At 39.4% G+C, this 24,065-nt stretch overlaps 4 protein-coding genes across 9 annotated transcripts; 2 read left to right on the top strand and 2 right to left on the bottom strand.

Moving 5' to 3' along the window:
- The first annotated feature begins 862 nt into the window (after positions 1-862).
- On the top strand, positions 863-15,350 carry smyd1b (SET and MYND domain containing 1b). 5 transcript variants are annotated; one of them, XM_079250784.1, is made up of 11 exons: positions 863-1,109; positions 2,202-2,378; positions 2,718-2,931; positions 3,472-3,602; positions 3,778-3,816; positions 5,760-5,955; positions 6,706-6,798; positions 6,897-7,060; positions 7,193-7,361; positions 7,569-7,759; positions 15,204-15,350. In XM_079250784.1, exons 1-10 carry the CDS (start codon positions 988-990, stop codon positions 7,731-7,733), a joined length of 1,470 nt encoding a protein of 489 aa, XP_079106910.1. In that variant the 5' UTR covers positions 863-987; the 3' UTR covers positions 7,734-7,759; positions 15,204-15,350. The 5 variants fall into 5 exon arrangements, with proteins under 5 accessions (XP_079106910.1, XP_079106909.1, XP_079106908.1 ...); XM_079250783.1 differs by having other exon boundaries at positions 15,151-15,350; XM_079250782.1 differs by lacking the exon at positions 15,204-15,350 and adding an exon at positions 11,175-11,295.
- LOC306763843 (fatty acid-binding protein, liver-type-like) lies at positions 8,632-10,990 on the bottom strand. The gene is made up of 3 exons (XM_079250787.1): positions 9,164-10,990; positions 8,890-9,062; positions 8,632-8,814 (listed from the first exon to the last, which is right to left on the bottom strand). Exons 1-3 carry the CDS (start codon positions 9,228-9,230, stop codon positions 8,704-8,706), a joined length of 351 nt encoding a protein of 116 aa, XP_079106913.1. The 5' UTR covers positions 9,231-10,990; the 3' UTR covers positions 8,632-8,703.
- Positions 11,188-15,124, bottom strand: LOC306763842 (isotocin-neurophysin IT 1-like; the record flags this gene model as incomplete). The annotated part of the gene is made up of 3 exons (XM_079250786.1): positions 13,400-15,124; positions 13,071-13,275; positions 11,188-11,330 (listed from the first exon to the last, which is right to left on the bottom strand). The coding sequence occupies exons 1-3, from the start codon at positions 13,517-13,519 to the stop codon at positions 11,188-11,190; spliced, it is 468 nt and encodes a 155-aa protein (XP_079106912.1). The 5' UTR covers positions 13,520-15,124.
- znf366 (zinc finger protein 366) lies at positions 15,252-23,118 on the top strand. Of its 2 annotated transcripts, XM_079250779.1 has the most exons (7): positions 15,252-15,350; positions 17,605-18,639; positions 18,711-18,878; positions 19,128-19,278; positions 19,758-19,949; positions 21,478-21,652; positions 21,736-23,118. In XM_079250779.1, the coding sequence occupies exons 2-7, from the start codon at positions 17,618-17,620 to the stop codon at positions 22,335-22,337; spliced, it is 2,310 nt and encodes a 769-aa protein (XP_079106905.1). In that variant the 5' UTR covers positions 15,252-15,350; positions 17,605-17,617; the 3' UTR covers positions 22,338-23,118. The 2 variants fall into 2 exon arrangements, with proteins under 2 accessions (XP_079106905.1, XP_079106906.1); XM_079250780.1 differs by lacking the exon at positions 15,252-15,350 and having other exon boundaries at positions 15,465-18,639.
- Positions 23,119-24,065: the final 947 nt, after the last annotated feature.

Below are 24,065 nucleotides of genomic sequence, written 5' to 3'. Positions count from 1 at the left end.
AAACATCACTGATCAAAAGTACTGTACAGTGCAGATCAATAACCTGTTAGATAAATATAAACCATAAAAACTACATAAATCTGACATCCCAGAAAACTCAACAGCTGTTTAATGGTTGGAAAAGAGATTAGAACAACTCACTCCAAACAAATCTTCAGCCTGACAGCTCTTATGTATCTGGAAACTTTGGGACCACCACTAAAATACAGTAATGGAATTTATAATCTGTAGGTATAATACTGGGTGGTAAGCATTGCCATGCAAAGGGTGTGAGTGAAAATATGAGAATATTTTTTACTTGTGATGCATAAAAGAAACCACATCAGGATTTTAGTTTGCAGGGTACCTATTTCCTGTGTACCCCCATGTTGTTTACCTAAAAGTGTATTTGTGCCAGTAAACCTGTGTTACATCATTACTCATGTTCCGGTTGGGCAGTGTGTTGGAGAAAGCACCAGAACAGAGTAGAAACAGTGAGAGAGTGTGTTTCTGTTTCTGTCAAACTTCTAGCAGCTGCTCACCGCTGACTGTGACGGACAGGCCCAACTGAAGGACGAAAATAACCCCTGGGAATAGGTACCTACCAAATCATGAACAAGGGGTGGGGGGATTTCTGCAAACCAATCAAACCACAAAAATTAAAATGTGTGAGCAGACGTTCACGAAAGTGAACATACCTAAGGTAAAGACAACAGGAGTCGGTGGGGCTTTTTCCATACAAGACTGCTTGCTTTTGTTCCAAATCTGCCCAGCTGAGACTTTAGTTGTCTGAGTGGACAAGCGAGACAAATCCTAACCAACCCATTTCTAGGGTCATTTGGTACAGTTCAAGAGGTGTTTGGCTATTTTAGTACCTTGGGAGAGGAATGTGCAGTTGTCACTGAAGAACACAAGACAGAAGAAATTAGTCTACAGCTATCCAGTCTTTCTATGGTAGCTCTCTTCTCTTGACCCATCACTCACTCACTCAGGAACTGAACAGCTAAAATGGAGAATGTGGTGATATTTGACTCACCTGGGAAAGGGAGGGGGCTGAAGGCTACCAAGGAGTTTTGGGCAGGAGATGTCATTTTCTCTGAGGCCAGTCTAGCAGCTGTTGTGTTTGACAGGTAAAGTGTGTTGCATGTAATGGATGGGTCATTGGGGATGTGTTCAAATCCGGTTGTTAGGAGGACATTTAAGTCAATTTTACCCGTTTCTTATTTACCGTTTAGCCATGATATTGTAAATTTGTGTCATTTAAGTGAGTTGTTTTATGCCCTCATGTTCTTTGCATGATTGAATCTTGTACAATATTCTGTTTTTCCAATAATTTACAAGAAAAGCAGTGGGAAACAGGTTTAAACCAGTACCTTCATATGTAGTATGCTCAATGTTTTCAGATTTGCCAGGCACAGAAAATTAAACTGCTTTCTGTTTCACTTCTCAGAAGTATTTATAATCATAACAGCATTTTCCTTACAGACAATTACTGAAGTTTTTCTGCAAATGTTGCAATACACTTGGCATAGAATCATGACAAAGAGTGAAACAGCAATGTTTCTGTTTTCTGATAATGATCTGTTGCAATTTAGGGTTCGATTTTGCAGCACATAATTGGTCAATGTCTCCATACTTACTCTAAGTCATTGCAGTTACTTTTAACGTCTCATTGCTGTGCATTCAGCCATATACAAATATAGATGAAGTAATTACAGAAATGACAAATTGACAAACCTTCATGCACGAGATTGCCGGTTTGAGATTTATTCTGCAAAATGTTTCTTCTCACTATTATTTCTTCACTTTACTCTCCATTCTTTATTTTTCTGTTGAGCCTATTAAACTCTTACCAGCTTAGGGGTATTTTTTTTACATGAATGTCTCTATTTCACACCATTTACAACCATAGTTTGTGGGACTACTAAGTTTTTAACATGTAGAAATATGTACCTATTGCATTTACTGGTGAGACTAGGCTGGATATCAACATGTGGAAGAAAATCTCAACACAAAGTCCACATGCCTGCTTTATATGGGCTGTTTCATGTGACTGACAGGCTAAACATATTTTAGTATGATGTGATATGATGGGAAAATAATATAAACTTATGAGCTTACCACCTGTTTGTCCCCAAATAAGGCCAAGCCAATATGCTTGACAGTCGTTTAGGTCAATGTGGTGTCTTTAATCGGCTTTATCTTCTACTTCTTCTCTGCAGTCTTGCAGACCGTATTTGCCACAGCTGTTTTCGCAGACAAGAAAAGCTCCAGAGGTGCGGTCAGTGCAAATTTGCCCATTACTGTGATCGAACTTGCCAGCGTGCTGGTTGGGCTGAACACAAGCAAGAATGCAGTGCAATCAAAGCTTATGGAAAAGTACCGAACGAGAACATCCGGTAAGCGGGAAAATAAAGATTTTAATTTTTTTTAACTTGTGTTCTATAGTCCACTAGAGTACATATCAAGTGATAAAACAAGGATTGTGTAGAGTATCATTGTACCTTAGGTGGCGACTTAAGCTTAAATTGATCAAATAAATGACCAAGAAATAAGGTTTTTATTTTCTGTATCAACATGTATCAGCTTTGGCTTCTTCACCTCACGGCAGGACAGCAGACATGCTGTGTCACTGCTTGCTTACTTACCAAATCAAACAGTAGTTGTAGCCGCTCTGCTTCATATTTAATGTGTATCTGATTTCATATATTCTCCTCATTACTTTTCTGCATGGCCAGACTGGTGGCCCGCATCTTGTGGCGCCTTGACAAGGATGGGAGCGTGGTGTCTGACATGCAGCTGACCACACTGGAAGAGCTGGAGGACCACATCAATGACATGCAGGAGGATGAACTGAAGGAGTTAAAAGTGGACATCCACAACTTCCTGGACTACTGGCCCAGAAACAGCAAGCAGCACACCATTAATGATATCTCACACATATTTGGAGTGGTGCGTTCCAAAATTGACATACCTCTATTATCACACCACTGGCCCTTATCGGCTGTTGTCAATCTTCTGTTGCATGAAGTGGACAGGATCTGCCTAATTGGAGTCACCTGTAGTTAATCATTAAATCGCAGACAGACACTACAGGTGGTGTTTCAAAGCAGGGGGCTTTTTTTTTAGTGGCCAAATAAATAGTTGAATAAGTCTCTTCCTCAAACAAGACAATGTAGCTTAATCAGTTAATCTCTGATCAAGCCCAACTAATCCATTAAAAAACTTAAAGTACTCATTGCCGTACTAATAAAGTAACTTCTTCGGTTAAGTTATTGTCTTTCATTGATAAGTAAAGTCTAAGCATAACAACATGGAAGAAAAATCTGTATGATATCCCTAAAGTAGACCTCTGTGTTATCCATACTGTCTAAATATCTATTAACATAATTGAAATGTTTCATAAATCCTTCACTCCATTATCTCTGCCAGCTCATTCCAATGCAGGGAAATGTTGTGCTTTTATCTAAAGTGTTTAACTTTTTCTCTTAGATCAACTGCAACGGCTTCACTGTGAGCGACCAGAAGGGTCTTCAGGCAGTCGGAGTTGGTCTTTTTCCTAATTTGTGCCTGGTCAACCATGACTGTTGGCCAAACTGCACTGTGATCCTCAACCACGGCAAGTAAGTACAAAAATGACGTGCTACTCCTGTCTGCACAACATTTAGTCTTTTGTTCAGCTTTAATAAATCCAAGTTAATGATCAACGCCCCCAATGTGCGTGTTTACATGCTGTGTTCAGTTTTGTGTATTGTCAGGTGTCATTTGGTGTAAAATTGCTTCCTGTTTGTCTTTCAGTCAATCGGCTGTGAATACTATGTTTCATTCTCAACGGAGGTGCGTTACCTCAACCTAAGCCTTTTTAAGTGTTATTTATGAGAGCATTATTAGGACATTAAATGCCTAATTTATATATAAATATATATATATTCACTACATGCACATAACCTCCATCATTTAAAAAAAAATGTCTTTGACCGTCTTATTGTGAGCACTCTGTGTTTGATGGTATTCGATTTTCTCATCAAATGTCAAAATCTTACTCAAATGTTCTAACCTTTATTGGTCTTATTCATTGTAACAAAAGGCTCCTAAGAGGTTCATCTGCTTCTTCCACTTATTCAGCCACATGCACATTTGTCTAACTGCTTGTCATGTCTGCACACGAAGTTGCACTTGTGTGCTGCTGGTTATTTCACATTGTCTGACAGATTGTATGAATTAGTTCACAGCATCTAACACCTCTTCATATCTCCATGTTTTGGTTAAAGGTGCTATCTAAAAATATTTCAACATCAAAGTTCAGTTGTTGCTAAGAATCAAGCTATAATATTATTGCAATGCAATTTAGTTTTATTTCTAGTTATTCTTTGTCCTGGAGACAGCCTTCATCTTCTTCACTGTCTTATACTGCAGCTGACAAAAGTAGTTCTCGTTCGTCAACCTAAAAATCAGGGGAAGAATCAGCATCTGCAGTCAAAGACAGTGGAATTGGAGTTGATATTTTTGACATGAGAGACAAAATGAAAAAGCATGGGATTGTTGCAGCAGGAATTTGATCAGCAAGGTTCTAGTTGTTGAATGGTGTATGGGGTACTTATAATGCTTTTGTTCATGGCTACATAACCACTGTGTGTGCTGTGATAAGTTTAGTTCTAGATTAATCAGTTTTTATAGTCTATACAGATACACAAGGCACCACAGGCCACAACACACTTGTGCAAATGCCATTTTCTTTTACAAACCAGTCCACCTGCTACACTTTTCCACGTCCCTGTGGGTCTACAGTATTTTTTTACCCTTTCATATTTTCAAGAGCTGTTGCTCCTGACAAAACATAATTTTAACTTATGTCTGCTTCATATGCATTGAGTGGGGTGAGGCAGAGGAGTAGTGTGGGAGAATGTGGCGAGGGGTCGAACCCCCTAATTAATAAGAGCTCTTTAACTTGTCCTAAGAGTTGTACCGATGCTGCCCTGGGAATTTCACCAAATGAATATTTAAAGTTTTTAACTGATTGTACAATCTCACAGCTACAAGATGGAACTATGATTATGCTCCTTCATGTATTTAGGGTGAAGCAGTAAGTTCCGAGCAGACCAAAAATAGCATTTGTATTTTAATGTAAAATAAGGGCAACCCCAAGATAGTCCGAGGGCTGCAAGTACCAGCTTGTTGCATGAAGCATGTGTTCAAGTGTTCAACAACCTAAAATTGAAAAAAAGAAAAAAAAAAAAAAAACAATTTAAAAAAACATAAAGTTAACATAACTTATGTTACAAATATTTCAGTAATGACTTAATCTTTTAGTGCAAATTTATTAATTAATTTCACCAGGCTCGATCAAGGTGATTTTGTCTTCTGGAGTAGAAAGTGGTGGAGTAAGATTATGGTGCTCCCACAGCATCACAGCTGTGGTGACCAAAATACAGAAAAATAAAGCAAAAGGAAGATAATGGATTAGCAGAGACTGAACTTTGAAAAATAAATTCTTACATAAGGCACCTTTAAATAATCATGTTTATCTATGCACATTTTTTAAAAGTAATTTGTTCACAATAAGTCAATGAAATGGCTTTTGTGTAATGATGTGTGACATGTAGGCCTTTCTGGCACTCACTAATATCTTTCCATCACTCCTTCATCTGGACTGACTGAACTGAAAGCCACTCTATGGAGCAGAGTTTTCATCATCATTAAAAAAAAACAAAACAAACAAAACTGAATGAGGACAACACGAAATCCCTTCAGATTCATGTAACCGTGTTTCTGATCCTCAGGATTGAGCTGCGTTCTTTGGGTAAGATCGAAGAAGGAGAGGAGATCACGGTTGCCTATGTGGACTACCTGAATTTGTCAGAGGAACGACAGAGGCTTCTGAAAACACAATACTTCTTCGACTGCACATGCGAACACTGCAAGAACAAAGTCAAAGATGACTTGAAGTTGGGGGGAAGGGAAGTGGACGGAGTCAAGGTTTGTGTCTGTGGACTGACTGCAGAGGGCAAAGGGGACCAAACACTCCTACCCACATTTAGCAGTGACAGCGGTGATAAGGACAGGCGAGAAACACGAGAAGCAGACAGCTACAGTGACTATTTTAAGCAAAGATAATTCACAAATGGATTCAGCCTTCTGTGCATTCACTTGTGCTTTCAAGAAACAGAGTGAAGTGCACAGAATAAGAAACTATTGATTGATTTGAACTAACATTTCAAATTAAATATTCATATATGTCCATATCTATATTTATATCTTTATATACTACATGACTGAAATACCAAACATGCTTAAATATATGACACACTCATAACAATGTAGAAATGGAGAGTGGGTTTGACCTTATCTAAAGCCATTCAGCTTATGGGGTTATGTCTCTGTCTGTTTGAATAAATATGTGTCATATGCTATAAATAGAGCATGTTGGGAACTCTCAGTGTCAGTATAAGTTTTTTTTTGTGCCATTCTCTTTAAGAAAACAACAAAAATGTGACAAAGCCAAAGCTAATTACAGGTAGTCTTGTTATCGTCACAGTATTACATGGGGTCCCTCCTGCAGGACAAAGGTCTTCTTCAGAAACAAAGATAACCAAGTCTTGTGTTATGTTTTAAAAACAATTAGCACATCCTGTTTAAGATTATTTTTTTAATCTGGTTGAGTCTAATTTTTCTTTCTCAGTTTTTTCTTTATTAAAATGTGTTTGGATTTTCTCTCATACCTTACAGCCTCCAGAGGAGCAGGTGAAAGAGGCATCAGATTACTGCTTTGAAATGCTGGACAAGATGGACAAGGCCCGATTAAACGGTGACTACCATGAGGTATCACATTAAATCAATTGCACAACCAGGCAACTGAGTATATATTTTTTTTCCTTTTGAGACTAACACAAACATGTGGTTTTTTTTCTCTTTTTAAGGTGGTAAAAATTTGCAAACAGTGTATCGAGAAGACAGAGCCAGTTTTGGCTGACACTCACATCTACTTGCTGAGGATATGGAGCACGATGAGCGAGGTGAAAGCTTACCTGCAGTACTTTGAAGAAGCTGCAGATTATGCCCGCAAAATGGTTGAAGGATACATGTAAGAAGCTCATGAATATTCCACATGGACATATTCCTACATTGGTTATATTGTTTTTTGTCTTTTGCACCTCAGTACAGTGATTATCTGGTGATAAACACTTTAACTTATTCAAATTTCCTTCACTGATAGGAAGTTGTACCATCCAAACAATGCTGCTCTTGGTATGGCTGCCATGCGAGCGGGAGTGACACACTGGCAGGCTGGGCAGATTGAGGTGGGACATGGGATGATCTGCAAGGCCTACGCCATCCTCATGATCACACATGGTCCAACACATCCCATCACCAAGGACCTTGAGGTAAATACTTGAGGCAATTTGCATGTTTATATTTCATTGTTTGTGAGAACAAATGAGCTGCAGAAACCAGCAGCAGAGTTCAGCCACTTCTGTAGTAATTGGGATGAGATATTACCACATTTGGTGTTACTAAGAGTTACTTTATTGTATGAACTGTAAACTGTAGCTAAATTCACATGGACATTTCAATTCCTGATATTTTCACAGGCAATGCGTATGCAGACAGAGATGGAGCTGAGGATGTTCAAACAGAACGAGTATGTTTACCACAGTATGAGAGAGGCGGCTCTGAAAAACAAACCGATGACCATGATGCATGAACCCAAGTCTGTGGAGGAGGGAATTAAGAATCTCTTCCACCGGAGGAAATAGATTACAGGACTGGCTTGTTTATATTGGTGAGAGTCTACACATTTTCACATGACCAATAACTGTCACATTTTGTAGTATCACTTTTCATTAAAAATCTCTTGTCAAGCACAATCCATGTACTAAAATTCATGTTGCAGACAGTCAAGTTTCAGTGGGCCCATTGGATTTGAAACATTTTACAGCTTAGACTTAAGCACATTTACCCCAGTGATCTCCATGAATGCTGCTAGTTTACCAAATTAAAATGCAATATAGCTTTAGGACAATTTCAAACTAGTCTTCACTTCGGAAAGTCCAGACACAGGTTAGCTATTTCCATTGAACAGTGAAGGGATTAACATCTAAAATGATAAGTACCTTGAATACCCACCCCACAGCAGCTTATTCCGAAAGAAGCTGTCAGGAGTCAATGACAGGCTTTAGAATCTCTTGAATTCTTAACATGTAGATTACTGCAGATCCATGCCACAGTTTTACTGTGGCCAGTCATTGCACAGGTCAGGCAAAAAGTTTTGCATCCAACGTCAAGTAGGGACATTTAAGACATCCTAGTTAGTTCACACCAAGCTAGAAATTTCTGGTTACTGCTTTAAATTAAAGTCCTCAAATCTTTAAGACTATAGCCATGCTGAAGACTTGTCAGGGGCTTCAAAAACCCATTTTGGCATCTTGGACACAGGTTATTTTGGTATAAATCCTTATTGTGTCACTTCTTGTGCCTTTTGCACATCTTGCCTGCAGTTTGGACCTTGTCAAACCAGCAGCATACAGTGAAAGCACGTTCAGTAAAGACCACACAACAGTAGCTGCCTTCAAGTTTTTTTTTTTTTTTTTTTTTTATTCAGATTTTTGACACTACATGCGCTTGCTTGTCCTTTTGTACACAATATTGCCAAGAGTCATTGTCTGTAGGGAGAACACAAGTGTTAAGATAAACATAAGCAGGGATACTTCAAGCTAAAGTTACCACTTATGCCATCCCACTTACATTGACAATTGTGTTTGCATCCACAAGTTCTGTGACAGACTCGATTCCCTTCAGACAGACCTTCAGCTTGTTGCCTTCCCGCTGAACCACACCCTTTAACAGTCGAGAAAAATAAGTCAAAGTGCAGGTTTAGATTTAAATTTGGGTTAAATTAGCATTTTCAGTTACCTTCATCTTTTCGCCGGTCATGGTCTCCAGCTCAGTCTCCTGTCCAATTGTAAATGTGTTGGTGAGGACCTTTGTACCAGTTGTAATAGTCACTTTAAAGGTGTTGCCATTTTCCTCAATCTCAGAGATGCTCTTGATGTCTTTGCCTTTCTGGATGAGGTCATCAGGAAGACCTGTGACAGAGAACTAGGTCAGAACACAAATATAGCATTTGCCAACCCTCTAAAAACAGACATTGCAACACTTTTTTAAAACAACAAAAAACAAAGCTTACCAATGGCCTTCATGAAAGGCTCAAAGTTCTCATGAGACTCCAGCTGGTACTTCCCAGAGAAAGACATGATGGCAGACAGTGAAGGTAGAGTCAGAAGCGTATGTCTGTCTGTTTTATAGTGTCGAACTGCAGCGATTTAATGATTAACTACAGGTGACTCCAATTAGGCAGATCCTGTCCACTTCATGCAACAGAAGATTGACAACAGCCGATAAGGGCCAGTGGTGCGATAATAGAGGTAAAGGGCAAAGTGACCAAAGTTTTGTAATCCTCAGTGCAGAGGAGAAATCTGTTTTTTATGCATGCAGAAATGTTAGGATTTTTTGTCAAACAAGATTGATATGTCAAACATGAAAAGATTGATTCACTTTTTCAGAGCATGTGTTGCAACCACAAGAGCAACATCTGCCGGCTGTGAGTGTGTGATGCATCAAAGGTGAAGCGTTGGCAGTATTTCAATACTTTGCAGCTGTCATAGATACCACAGTCTCATCTTCAAGCGTTTAGTAAGGATGCGTTTTCAAGCACGTGCCCCTGTTTTCTTCTGTTGTTAACAGAAATGATGAAAAAGGGGGCTGTTTAAAGATCTTTAATTAGGTAAATAAGATCAACTTAAATTAAACTAACTATAACTGTTGTGTTTTTTAATGGGAAGATTGGGACTAAAGGGTGTTTGTGCAACAGGGATACTGATTGTGTTGCCATATTAATAGAGTTGAATTATAAGGGACTGGAACACTTTAAGCATTGATCCATTGACAAGTCCCGCCTTGGCTGAGGCCTCAGTTGTTGTGGTCACATTACTTTTGCCATACTGAAGCAACACAAGGCGCTCACAGCTCTTCCACCTCTTAACATCGACACAGTTGAGCAGGCGGGCTCGAGCATAACATCACTCATCATACCCCGACAACTGCTGACTTAAGATGTTTTCATCCCTTTTCAAAAGAAGAATTTTGTCTCTTTTTGTCTTCTTGCTTCCTTCCAACAACACTGATTTCTGTTCCTCTTTTTCATTATTTCTCAGTTTTCAGCAGCTTTCTCAAAGAAGCTCTATTATTTTTTTTATTTTACTCTTATATTAGATAACATAACAAAACAAAGTCTTTGTTATTTATGTTAAATATCATCTTTCAGATCAACTTGCCAGGCAGCAAATATTAAAGAAATACAAAATAAACCAATATTTGAGGCAATTAAAGCGAAAAGAAATACAGTCTTACGTAAACATGTATCGCTTTTGTTTTAAAATCTATAATAAATGATGGCACTGGTTTGCACTGCCTTTTAGCAGCTGGTAAACACTCTTAGTGCAACCTTACACAATGTGAACTACGGCCCATATTTGATCCAAATGCACTTTAGTCTGATGATGTCAATATCCAAGATAAGATTTTTGTAGACCTGACAGAACTCTTACAGAACAGACTGACATTTGTCCAAATAACTATTCAGGACAAGTGCTAGTTTAAGGAAAAATGAATGTATAAATTCTATGCTTGGTTTTAGAAATTTGTTTAGTTTAACAATAAATTTAGAAAAAAAAGGAGAGATAATTGTCCTGACTGTTGCAATATTGATACTGTGACACTGGAATTTCCACACACACACACACACACACACAGAGTGAGGATCTGAAAGATAAAGGCGACTCTTGTCTTTGTGCGCTCAGTGATAGTGACATATAATCCAACACAGTGCCTGATAACGCTAATGCTGACTTGTTATTTACTAAGTGGAGGGGGAAAAAGAAGGTTAAAACAGCTTTAAAAATGTGGCACAAGCTTTTTCAGTCAACTGGCTTGAAATGAAGAGCAACATGTTGTACTCTCTCCAAACTTTATTTCAGCATGCAGACAGTTGGATGATCCGGCCTTATTCATTCCTATTTTCATACATAAAAATATATTGACAAAGGCACTCTACAGAAGCACTCCAAGGGGAAAGAGGATAAAGTGAAGACAAACATAGAAACACCGCTATACAATATGAACTACAAATCCCATTTTAGCCTGGGGATCAGCTCATTGGTGGATTCGGTGAGACGTGTGGCCGACCAAATGGAGAAGCCTGAGGATCATGTCACCGGGGTCGCTGCCTTCAAACGGGCTAGTTTGGTCATCGCCATCCTCTTCGATGAGGCAAGACTGGTCTGTGGTGCAGCTTTCTGTGTCAGTTTTTCACAAACAAGCAGGAAAAAACATTTTACTACAGCCTTCTGTTGAAACTTTACACTTTATGGTGTGCTATTATCATTATGTTAACACTTTTAGAACCAGAGGGTAAATGAGGGCATTTACCATGATGAAGTAATGCCCCTCATATTGGGAAGAAATTCATATAATATCCTGTTTAAAATTAAAACATATCCAGCTTGACTTGGAGGAATCGCACCAGAGCAATAAATGAATAAAGATCCAGCATGAAAACCAACCTGCATATTCCATGTTTTAAATTTGATGGTACTTTCTACTTTTACTTGGTGGGATCTACAGTAAGAAAAAAATATGGCTTTTTTACTCCTCTATGTTTATCTGAAAGTTACGTCTCGTGCAGTTATTATCAATAAATTCTTCATTGAGCATTTAAAATATAAGATGCCATTATAAAGGTTTTTATAGCTTAAAAGCCCACCAAACCTCTAGGAGCAGGGGTCTCAAACTCTTCTATTCAAGGGCTGCTGTCCAGCAGGTTTCTGTTGTTTCTCTGGTTCAACACACCACAATCAAATCAAATGGATGAAGCAGCTTCTTGTCAACTTCTTCTCAACGACCAGTTAACTGCAGTCAGGTATGCTGGACCAGGATAACAACATACTGGGAAGCGGCCGTCAAGGACTGGTGTTTGAAAATGCTCTTGAGTGAATATAAACATTTTTAGAATAAATGCACATTTATTATTTAGACATTTCATGGATTTAAATTAAAACCTTCTGACCCCTATGTGCAAATTTTGGCTCAATTCTGTGTAACATTTTAATTATGCAGCCCTTCAAGCTCCCTTTATGTATTCATAAAAGGTCCACAAACAAAGAAAGAAAAAAAAGAAAAGGCTTGAGCAAAGTAAAAGAAGACGCTGCATGGTCTCTGTAGCATCAAGGGTATCCCAGACTAAAAAAATCGGACACCTGTGTAAATGGCATATTAACAGTAGAGATATGATGTTGCTTTCCTCCCTAACTGGAAGGGGATTGAACTATCCCAATAATGATTTTATACAGAACAAAATCCTTTCTAAATTTTAACATTTGAACACAAATGCAAATTCAGTCTTGTTATGTGAACATCAGAGTTGAAACTTTAAGCATTAGTTCAAAATAAACACACTGTCCTATTTGTTTTTTCATTAATATATGGTTATGTCATATATAAATTTTTGTTACTTATTCCTAAATTTCTTATTACTTTGTTTAAATCTACTTCTTGAAATGATCTCTTTTAATTTTTATAAAATGTTTTTTTTTTTTATTAATAATTTGTGGTGGCATATTTCCTTTTTTTTTTTTTTTTTTTTTTTAGTATTTTTTTCTTTTAGTCATAATTATCTTGATACTTTTTGTTTTTAGCTTCACATTTCAATCTTGACATAAATAGGACAGTTTTCAACAAATAAACATCAAACTCCTTAAATAGTAAATACAATAAACAGAATGGATCTATTTCAGTCAGCAAAGAAAGTCAATAAATTTAAATATCAGTGAAATACAGAAAGTATTCGTCAAACAGGACTTTTGCTGACTAATAATACAGTTATGAGTGAAATGCATTTGACTGAAAATACAGCAAGTTTTGCAATAATGTTTTACTTGCAGTACAGAAATTTAACTTCTTAGGAGTATTCTCTCAGTCTGGTGTTAAAATGTTGTTTTCCACATATAATTTAAGGTATGTACGTCCAGATGTCTTACCTGCATCACAGCAGAGCCCTGAAGCTGCACAGCGTCCTCCTTCAGATCCACAAGGTCTCCCTCCTGCCTGGCAGGGGGTCAGCAGGTAGTTCTCTTCCACACAGCGAGCTGTTTCTGGGGAACCCAGAAGGCAGCCAAGACCCTCCCCACAGCAGATACTGGGGCCGAAGCAGTGTCCCCTATCTCCAGGACCACAGGACATGCACTGAAGCAGGAAATAAATCATTATTTCTAACGCAACTCATATTAACAATTTGCTGATTCCTATGCTGGAATTTCCAAACTTTGAAGATAAATTCAGAGATGGATAAAAGACATAAGCAGCTCACTTTGCGAAGTGGCGCATCCATGATGGACCTCTTCCCACCAATAGGGCAGTTGGAAATGTAACATGCAGAACATACAGACAAAAGGAAAAGCAGGCCCACGGACACAGCGGCTCCAGTCATTTCTGTTCAAAATGAAGAAAACATTCAGATTTGTGACTAAATCTAAGCTGCACACATGCTCAGAAATAAAAACTACTCACTTGTTTCTTTAGCTTCTTCTTGAAGGTGCTCCCAGAGGTGATTGCTGAGGTGTCTGTCTTGCCTGGTGCCACTCGCATGTCTTTTATACTTCCAAAGCCCTTTTTTTGAGAGTGACACAGAAAGCCAAAGGCTACTTAGAAATCCTTAATGAGCCTGTTGTGGTTATAGTCACTTCTGGAGATGAGGATGACCACTAGGCCAGGTCAAAGGGCCAGGCACTTTTGAGGGATGCTTGGCTTTTTTCTGCTGGAGTTGATTAAAGAAGGGCTTGTGGAGCGTGACCGTGCATGTCACAGATGATCGTGATACAGAGAGGTCAAGAAGGACCCGTGCACATGAAATTATTCAAACTATGAGCAGGAATGAAGGTGTTTTAACTTTGATCTCTCTTTTTAAAAAAGTCACTTTATTTTTTAAAAGACATACATTTGAAGGATTTTCCTTTTTTTTTTTTTTTTTAGAATAATATTTTCCTGTGATATCAAGATGAAATTTAGTGTCAAAGATCCTCAGAAGAGGTCTATTTCTGAAGTTTCTGAAGCCAGGTTTGAAGCTGGCTCAGCAACTTTTTGTTTTATAGAATTTTGTTTGTAAGCAAACTGATGAGATACATATTTTCTTTACAATTAATAACGTGCTTAATTCCTCACAGGAATTGTCACACATATTGTCCGGGTCTGAGGTTAATTGGTTTTATGAGCTAATTAACACAGCTAATGATCAGCCACAACCCACAGAAGACAGCTTCACCTCTACAATGATATGAGCTCAATTACTGTAACTGCCACCTCATTTCAATTAAGAGTCGGTGAAAGTGTCTGCGAACTTTTGCGGAGAAAATGACAAGCTGGATGTTGATTTATTCAGAATCACAGCCAGAGACAGTTCATGCAACATGGAAAGGACAGTGAGGTGTAGGAAACTGATCTCTGAGCCACTCTTGCCTCCTAGTGGTTGTGCTGACACGTTTTATCAATTTATGCCTCCCTGTCTGATTGTAAGTGACTTCTTGTCCTTTTTCTTTAAGTTTTTGTTACACTTTTAAAAGTGATGGACTAACAGGGACGACAGGGTAATTAGTGACAAGAGTGCTGCAAACAATGGAGCAGAAATAAATGATTTTCACAAACGTCTTACAGAGTAAGGGCTTGTCTTGTACAGTGCTGCGACAGTTCATAGCACCATCATTATGAACACTCTGCACCTGACTTTACCACAACCATTCCAGTCCTCCATTAACTTTTTATCTTCTATGGAGTAAGCAACAACAAAATAAATTATTTCACATATGAAGATACAAAAATAAAATAGAAAGAGTTAAAAGGCTTCAACAGATCCACAGCAAGCCACCTTTTAACTGTTAACCATGCAAATTGCATTGTTTGCATCCGAAACGTCAACACTCGCCTCCCCATGTTCTTCCAAAAGCTGTACGAATCCCTATTTCATAGAGAAATGGAGATGTCTATCTAGTGTTTCCTTATTTTTCTGCAGGAAGGCACTAGGCTTGTTGACTTCCTCTCCCCTCCCTTCCTTCCTTCTCTCCGAAGGTACTCATCTGAAAAATGAGAACAAAGTGATTGTTCCTGTTCTCTTTCTTAAGTCACTTCAAATGCTATCCGTGGATGGGCGGCTCATTGTCAGGAGAGTTGCAGTACGAGCAAGAGGAAGAGAACATAGTTTCAGGTACAACAGCAGCAGCAGCACTTCATCCACAGCATCACAGAAAACACACTGCTACACTCAGTTGGTAAGTTGCACACACACACACACACACAGGCTACCCTATGGCCTCACAGGACACACACTTGCATGGCATAGACTGGCATATGAGGAGGGGCTTCAATTTTAATGGATTGTTTGGAATGCACGACGTGGCAAATAGGCATGGGTCTCTTCATGCAGCTACTTATGCAGGAACAGTGAAGAGGTAAAGAACAGCAGTGTCCAGCAGGGTACTTTAAAGTGGTCGAGAAGGAAGGAGGAGAAATTTGTGCTTGCCTTTTAATTCTAAAAATAGACTAATAACTTTTTTTTGCTCAATGCATGTCGATTATTTTCTCTGTGCATCACTACTTCCACATTTACTTCCACATTTTAAAGTCATTGTAATGCTTTTTCATTGTTTGCCATGATGCTGTTTCACACTCCATAAAGGTTTAAACCCATTTAAAAAGCCTCATCTTTGTAGCAGGTAAAATTTGTCTGATCAGGATGCATTGAGCACTAAAACAGTGGGATAACTGGCCAAATGATGGTCAAATTTGTTCTTCTGCTTGTGAGTTCATACATTTATAAGAAACAAGCGATAGAAGAAAAATAATGATGTTTTATGTATGTATGCATTTATTTAAATAGTTGGGGTTTTTTTATGTATGAATGTGTGTTAGTGCTTAAAACCTAAATACTGTTTTGTTTATGATAAAAACAGAAAAATTAAACCAGGGGTTTAAATCCATAAGGACAAAATATTCACCTGCTGCTCTTTATCTGGATTTTTGCTGACAGCCTCTGCAACAGTTGACAGGGATGTAAACTTTAACAGACACTGGAGTTGAACTTGAGGTCAGACTACAATGGATTTGAATAGATTTCAACCGTAAACTATCTACAAGAATCGAATGGTGATGATAATATGCATATATCTTTGTATGTATATTAGTGACTATTTTGAATGTTATGCAGAAGTAAAGCTCTTCCCCTTTATCCACCACCATCGTTTCATCCATGACCATCATCAATTGCACATCAGACACACACTAACAGAAGTTTATATCGGCAGCAGCAGCTCATGCTTACCAATTATTTAACTGATCTCAATCTTTATGCTGTTTGCAAAATCCACATCCTGTAAGACTGTGGGTGATGGCAAACAGGGGAAGTTCTTATTAAAGAAAAAAAAAAAAGCAGAAAAAAATTAGATGGAGAAGCGAAAAGTTTGCAGAGGTAGAGGTGAGCATTTCATAGAGAACTTCCTAATTTCAGGCAAGAAGGAAATCTGTGAGAAAGAAAGAAGTGAAAGGTTTCAGGTTGAATACTGAGAGGCGTGGGTGTCCGCCACACGCTGTACCCATTTGCATTTCTTCCAAACAAAACTTCCGAGTCGCATCCTCAAAAGAAACCAGACACATGGTCACTTGATGACATTTTCCAATTTTTTTCCCCCAAGTCATGTGTCTGATATTTAAAATTGGAAGTAAAATGTGATTTTTTTCAGAAACTGTATTTAGGCAATAATAGGGCTTTTTGTGGGGATTTCTTCCTTTTTCCCCTGTAGTCTTATTGACCCCCCCCCCCCCCGCTCCCTGCCAAAAAACCAAAAATAAATTAAAAAAAAAAAAAGCAGTTTAAAATACAACAAAACAAAAAGATACAACCAATGCCATATGAACAATTATCTTCATGAAACTGGATTTGTACAGGATAGCATCAGCTTAATGTGACAAGAACTGGCATTAAAATAAAAATCTACAGAAACACGTCCTTTTCAAAACCTGACCAAGTCATTTGAGAGTATAACCCAAACCATGAACACGTCCTTAAAAACATGTACAGATGAGAACAAAGTGAAAGTGATAAATGAGTGATCAAGTGAGGGAAATGTAAGGAAATGGTTTGCAGGATAAGAGTCACAGTAACGATATCTAGTGCCCCTTGAATGCTGATTGTTGAGCCCACAATGGTCTATAAAAAGAAAAAAAATCTTGAGATATAAATTGATGAATAAGAGCAAGAGACAATGTCCTTTTTATTCCATGTCTCACTATGTCAAATTAAAGATCTGTCAGTCTCACATGATTTGAGGTTATGTGGTCTTAAGCAGATATCAGAAGTGGGCTTCACAGGTCTTTTAATGTCCCTATACACCCCACGGCTTGCCAAAAAGCTACTGTGTGTTTTGAATGCATGCATTGTGTTTAGTTTCCCTTTTGTTAAAATGAATTAATCTTTGTTCCCCCAGTATAACTGACAGTAATAGCTACTTTCTGTCTTGTTTCACACAGAAAGAAAAAAAAAATGGAAAAAGATGCTGTGAATTTCTCACCAGGTCAAAGTCCTGCCCTCAGCGATGAGCTAAGGCAAACATCTCATAGCAGTTTTTACCTAAGTCCTGCCCCATTTTATATTAAGCCACCAAGATTCCCCCCACCCGGTTACTCTGGCATATCGCCCACCAGAGACGCCTACAGCGCTTTCAGCCCACCTGCATTCTTTCCCGTGCTTGGCCCTCCTTTCACCCAAAAGGAAGGATCCCAAAAACGTAAAAGACCTCCTCTTAAAATAGACGCCCATGGAGCTGAATCTGCGGACTTAATAGAAGAGGAAGCAAAAGAAAGCAGCAGCAAGAAGACAGTGGACCTCTCTCACAGCCCCTTCTCCTTCCCACCTCGCTCCATTCCCTCCCCTTCTTCTAAAAACATTCCCGGGATGATTGAGCTCAACAGGCTGCAGCTTCATCACAGATCATCAGGTGTGAATCTACCTGTGCAGGTGAAGCAGGAGCCTCTAAGTCCTTCCCGTGTTTGGCCCCCCTCTCCCCTTCTTCTGCATCCTCCTTATTTCCCGCCTCTCCCCCACAGTCTTCTTCCATATCCCTTCTTCATGCCCAGGCCTGTTATACACCTCTCTCCTGGTGCATTCTACCCCAAAGAAGACCTCCACTCTAGTCCGGCCAACGGTGACACCATTTCTCGAAGTGGGACGACCAACAACGAGAAGCTTAGTATCAACGTTCATGTGGACGACAGTTACTATGTGGACGTCGGCGGGGACCAGAAGCGTTGGAAGTGCCGGATGTGTGAAAAGTCCTACACCTCCAAGTATAACCTTGTAACACACATCTTGGGCCACAATGGCATTAAGCCACATGGATGTCACCTCTGTGGGAAGCTGTTTAAGCAGCTTAGCCACCTGCACACACACCTTCTCACACACCAGGGCATGAGGCCCCACAAGTGCCAGGTGTGCCACAAGGCCTTCACCCAGACCAGCCACCTGAAGAGACACATGATGCAACACAGTGACGTGAAGCCATATAGGTTATTCATTTTTCTCTCTTTTTTTTTTTTTTTGCTATAATCTCTATATTTAACATGCTCTTTTTCTGCAGCTGCAGTGTGTGCGCTAGAGGCTTCGCTTATCCCAGTGAGCTTCGCGCCCACGAAATGAAGCACGAGAAAGGCCAGGAGAATGTGTGTGTGGAGTGTGGGCTGGACTTCCCTACACTGGCCCAGCTGAAGAGGCACCTGACTGTCCATCGAGGTCCCACCCTGTACAAGTGTGCACAAAATCCTTCTTCTCTTTGCTAAGTCCAACATTTAAAGTAAATTTTTTTTACCATTACTTGTAGTCATCATTCTATGCCAAGCTAATGAGCTGCTACCATTGCTGCACACAATAAGTAAACAAGAGTGGACTCAAATGCAAAAAAAAGTACATATTCAATACCCACAGGACTGAACCGATGGTTATAACATTCTGTTCTCTCCATTCAGATGAATATGAACATTGCTTGTTGTTCCTGCAGGTGCACAGAGTGCCAAAAGACTTTCCAGTACCCAAGTCAGCTGCAAAACCACATGATGAAACACAAAGACATCAGACCGTACATCTGCAGTGAGTGTGGGATGGAATTCATCCAATCGCACCACCTGAAGCAGCACACACTCACTCACAAAGTAGGTTTACATCAGAGGAAGGAGAAAGAGTTGTCATTGTGTTTGACTGGGGTTTATACAAAAACTTGGATTTGGGGCTTTAAGCTCACTTTTCTGCTGTCACAGTTTCATCTTGAAGATATTTCATTTCTTGTTTGTTGGGAGTCAACTCAGAGCCAATACCCTTTTAATTCTACCTGATTAAAAGAACTTTTTTTATTTGTCAGTTTCAGTCTGGACACACTTTCCCATTAGATCTGATGGGAAAGTGTGTGCAAAGGCTGCTTTAACTTGTTCCAGCTCTTTAATGAAACAAAAATGTCCGCTTTGAATGATTTGTAAAACCAAGAATGCTTGACATCTCTTTTATATTAATTTGACTTTTGTTTGGTTACATATTTTTTATAAGTATTCACAAACTTGAGATAACATCCCAAATTTCAAATATACACCCCCCCCTAAAAAAGTGATGGTCTCTCATGCCACTCCTCTCGTTTCAGGGGGTAAAGGAGCACAAATGTCGCATCTGTGGTCGTGAGTTTACGCTGTTGGCCAACATGAAACGCCATGTTCTCATCCACACCAACATACGGGCCTACCAGTGCCACATGTGCTTCAAGAGTTTTGTGCAGAAACAGACTCTTAAGGCTCACATGATCGTCCACTCGGACATCAAGCCCTATAAATGCAAGGTTGGTCAGACGGGGACCGTTGATTGCAATTTTATTGGGATTTTATTTAGACTTTATTTTTTCCCCTTAAACAATTAATTATCTTTGTTGACATAACAAAGTTACTGCAGAATCGTTCTCTGGAAGATGTTTGGACAAGAGCTTCATGTGCTGCTGTTATTGCAGGAGTCAACAGGAATGTTGAATGACAGCTGCTATCAAAGAATTTTCCAATTTTTCTGGAATGTCTGTTTTGACCTTGGTGTCTGGTGCGAGAACTGAGACGGTGACCAGATAGCAGAGAGGCTTATGGGAGTGGGAGCCTCCTTGTCCATAGGAAGGATATCGCCGCACAAACTGCCTCTCTAACAATGGCCCCCCCAGCCTCCCCGGAGATCAGGGCCCACAAATAGATTTCATCTCGCTTTCTCTGCTGCTGGAGGGAGCTTCCTGTTTTCTCACGGTCCTCTTGGACAGTTTACAGTCCCTCTCTCCTCCTGAAGGAAAGGACCACCCTAATAAAAAAGAATGCAGAGGAAGGACAGCACAGGAGTTGCCCTTCCCTGTTCTCCTCTTGGCCCCGTCTCAGTGTTGCTTCCTCTCTTTTTCTGTCTCTAACGCTTTCTGTTTTTCTTGTGTGTGTGTGTGTGTGTGATGGGGAGTGAGAAGGAGGGGGGAAGACAGAGGAAAAGAGGAAAACAAGGATAGAAGGAGGAAGAAAGGGTGTGTGTCCATCTGAATGCCTGCGCATTCATTCATGATTACATGTTGGCTTTGCAAAGACGAGCTGGCAGAGAAAGTACAATAATACAGAGAACATATTGTTTACTACAGCCTCTAGTGGTCGTGGAAACTTTGTTTACTTTAGTATTGTTTAAATGAAATTGTGTGACTCATAAAGTTGGATTTCTGCGGCAGAATCAATAATTGTTCTGGATAAATCTGCTCACTGTATGTAAGAAGCTCATGAAGATCATGTGCAATAATAGTATTATTTAACGTGTATAATTTAGTATTATTTACGCATTTTGTTGTCATGCATGAAGTTTTACTTAAAAAATGGCTTGTATGGTAAAAAAAACAAAAAAGACAGGAAAGATGAGGGCGGAGAAGAGGGAAAACAACCAAGCCAGCTTAATTTTAAGGTCACTCCAAACGACACCCCTGCTCTATGATGTTTGTGTTGGGATAATTCAAACATTATGATTAAAATGGGTCCAAGCCCAAACTGAATAAACACCTGGCGAACCTCTTCATATGCAGTTCAGTTTCTTTTTTTTATGCTATATTTTTCCTCCTTTTTAGTAGCAATAAATATCAACAATTGCATTATTGACTGGAGTTATTATAGTTATTATTACAAATATGACTAATATGTGGAGTGGAAGTGGTGACAGGGTTTTACTTGATTCAAATGCAGCCAACAGAACTCTTGCATGGACTTACTTAAAGTAATTGTATCTCCACAACTACTTTAAAAGTTGGAAAAAAGAATAAAAGTTAGATTTCAAATGAAAATTTACATAAAACTGTAATTCTTGTCTTGCAGCTTTGTGGGAAAGAATTTAACAGGATGCACAACCTTATGGGCCACATGCATCTCCACTCAGACAGCAAACCCTTTAAGTGCCTGTACTGCCCAAGCAAGTTCACTCTGAAGGGAAACCTCACCAGACACATGAAGGTCAAACATGGAGTCATGGACAGAGGGCTGGATGAAAGATGTAAGGACACACATGTTAGAAATCGTTCACATTTTTGAGCATCAAATGTTGCTTGACGTAATTATCATTTCTTTGATTTTTAGTGTTTCGGCAAAGAGGGCGGTTCTGTCTGTCCTCAATGGGCCTCCTTACCCATTTCAGCCAAGAGGAGCCGTTTGACCTCTCCCAGAAGCCTCCGGGTATGCCCAGCCTCCATCTCTCTCAGTCTGATGGTGAAAGTGTCCCAGGAAGCTCCTGCCAAGACGAGGATGAGGAGAGTTTGTACAGAAGGAGCCAGTACAGCCCTGAGGTTGACCAACAAGAGCCAGCAGGAGAGGACCAGTACATGCCTGATCTGGAAGGCAGAGGGAAGGGGTGTCCCAGTGAACTGAGCCCAGACAAGATGCAGAAAAAAGAAAAATACCAGCAAAATTTAGACAATGATGCATTTGAAGGCGAGGCAGCAGCAGAAGGACAATCTGTAGATCTCAGACGTAACCAGGAGGACCTGCTGCAGTCAGAGACGTCATGTGAATCTGATGAAGAGCTAGATGAGCAGGTGTACCACCACAATAAACTCAGCAGACAGTCATATAACTATGACTCCGGTTCAGAAGATCAGCAGCAACAGCCTGATGAGCCAGAGCAAATCAAGCAGCAGTTCAGTGGCATTTATGAGGCCGCTGATGTAGAAGAGACAAACTAGGACAGGCTGAAGACAGACTGTTGGATCACTTGCCCACAAGTGAGTTTACGGGTTGCAGGAAGAATTTTAAAGAAAAAAGAAAACAAAAAACTGGAAAGAACATGAAGGTTTCAGGCAATGTTGATTTTTTTTCTTGGCGGGAAAATGGAGAGGATGTTCAGGAGACACTCTCCTGAGGAGGAGAGGTCTGTAGATTTCTCAGCATAAGCGATTCAAGCAGACGGGATGTCATAGGCTAGCTCGAGAAGACAAACAGCATGTCTCATTTACTAACATATCACAAAATAAAGGTTAAGTAGCTGAAGGCTGTGAAGCTTACACATATAAAATGTCACAAAGTGTTTATGTGAATCATTGAGTGGAAATTATGATTTGTATGTTTTGTACATAAAAACAAATATATTTAATGTTTTAGTTTTTTTACATACCAATGGTCAATGTTCAACTAATTATGCAACTTTACAGCAACTGTGATTCGCTAATGGTGAAATCTAAAATGTTATTGTTCAGATGATTGTGCATGCTTTGACATTTTAGTTTTGTTTCTATGCTTGTTTATTTTTGGGATACTGAGCTAAAAGTTGACCTTTAATTAACTGAAAGTAATAATTAAGATTTTGACAGACACTGAATGGAGGAAGATCAAGTGTCTTCATGAAATAAACTGTGATTTTGCTCTTTTATGCCAGTGGATGAATTAATTTAGTTCTTGGCTATTTTTGAGGAGTTGTTGTCTGAGATTTTTGTCATGTAGAAGTGTAACTGATTATCTGAAAATGATTCAAATAAAAACCAGAATCTGTGGAAAAAAAACAACCTTGCATTTGTGCCTTCTATGTAACACAAATGTAGTGCTCTTAAAAAACACGAGCCCGACCGTTTGATTTTAATCCTCTCTGGTGGACACACACATGCCATGCAAGCGATGATTGCTGTTTCAAAAAGCTTGCCTTTCTCCCTCTGCTTCTCTTTCAAAGCAGAGGAAGAGGAAGAGAAAATACCTCTCCCCTTCTGTCTTTTAGGCTGTGATCAAACAGTAGTGACGGACACAGTGGGTGTCCCAGACAAAGCCTTTATATGTCTGTCTGAATTAGTGAAGCATTGTCTCTGCTTATTGCAGAAGCCCTTCTGAAAATAGAACATTTTGGATTCAGGGAATATTTAAAAGTGAGTTTACTTATTGCTAAATGAGAGATAATAAAATATCACACTCATTGTGTGCTCACAAATAACTCTTTTGACAACATCGTGAAAGCAAGTGTACTAAAATTTTAAGATTTGTGTGCTTTGCTTCAGATCTTTCTGTCCCTGCATCACTTTATCATACCAGTTCAGGTAAACACTATCATTTCTTGTCAGATGAAATGCAGAACAGCAGCTTCTCTTTTTCTACCAGGCACGACCACCAGGTCCCAAAGGACGAAACTGCAAACAGTTTGAGGAAGTTCTCACATCCTCCTCGTCTTTCCTTTCCTCACCTACGTGTTTCAATCCCAGCCGCTGGTGTCGAGAAAAACCACAGAGTGGATGTACGCTGTCAAGAATCAGCCCTTCTGCGCAGCATCGCGTTCACTTGCATGCAACTCATTCCAGCTCAGAGAGGTTTTGTGAGGAGATATTGTCACTCCTGTTGTTAATTAATGAAAACTTAAGAGAGCAGATGGCAGACGTTGAGGAGAACAGCTGAGTGGGAAATTAATCTTGGTAACAAAAAGCTTTGCAGATAAA

This window comes from Telmatherina bonti, assembly GCF_933228915.1.
Source record: "Telmatherina bonti genome assembly, chromosome: 13".
In the NCBI taxonomy this organism is placed as follows: Eukaryota; Metazoa; Chordata; class Actinopteri; order Atheriniformes; family Telmatherinidae; genus Telmatherina; species Telmatherina bonti.
This window is presented reverse-complemented; position numbering and strand designations above follow the sequence as displayed.

What these genes read in the sequence shown, in the direction of transcription:
- smyd1b (XM_079250784.1), top strand. Translation starts at nt 988, where the DNA reads ATGGAGAATGTGGTGATATTTGACTCACCTGGGAAAGGGAGGGGGCTG. An exon ending in GTACCGAACGAGAACATCCG is followed by an intron (nt 2,379 to 2,717) that starts GTAAGCGGGAAA and finishes CTGCATGGCCAG; the next exon opens with ACTGGTGGCCCGCATCTTGT. An exon ending in GTGATCCTCAACCACGGCAA is followed by an intron (nt 3,603 to 3,777) that starts GTAAGTACAAAA and finishes TTTGTCTTTCAG; the next exon opens with TCAATCGGCTGTGAATACTA.
- znf366 (XM_079250779.1), top strand. Translation starts at nt 17,618, where the DNA reads ATGGAAAAAGATGCTGTGAATTTCTCACCAGGTCAAAGTCCTGCCCTC. An exon ending in AGCACACACTCACTCACAAA is followed by an intron (nt 19,279 to 19,757) that starts GTAGGTTTACAT and finishes CTCTCGTTTCAG; the next exon opens with GGGGTAAAGGAGCACAAATG. An exon ending in CAGAGGGCTGGATGAAAGAT is followed by an intron (nt 21,653 to 21,735) that starts GTAAGGACACAC and finishes TTTGATTTTTAG; the next exon opens with TGTTTCGGCAAAGAGGGCGG.
- LOC306763843 (XM_079250787.1), bottom strand. Translation starts at nt 9,230, where the DNA reads ATGTCTTTCTCTGGGAAGTACCAGCTGGAGTCTCATGAGAACTTTGAG. An exon ending in GCCTTTCATGAAGGCCATTG is followed by an intron (nt 9,063 to 9,163) that starts GTAAGCTTTGTT and finishes TCTCTGTCACAG; the next exon opens with GTCTTCCTGATGACCTCATC. An exon ending in TGACCGGCGAAAAGATGAAG is followed by an intron (nt 8,815 to 8,889) that starts GTAACTGAAAAT and finishes CGACTGTTAAAG; the next exon opens with GGTGTGGTTCAGCGGGAAGG.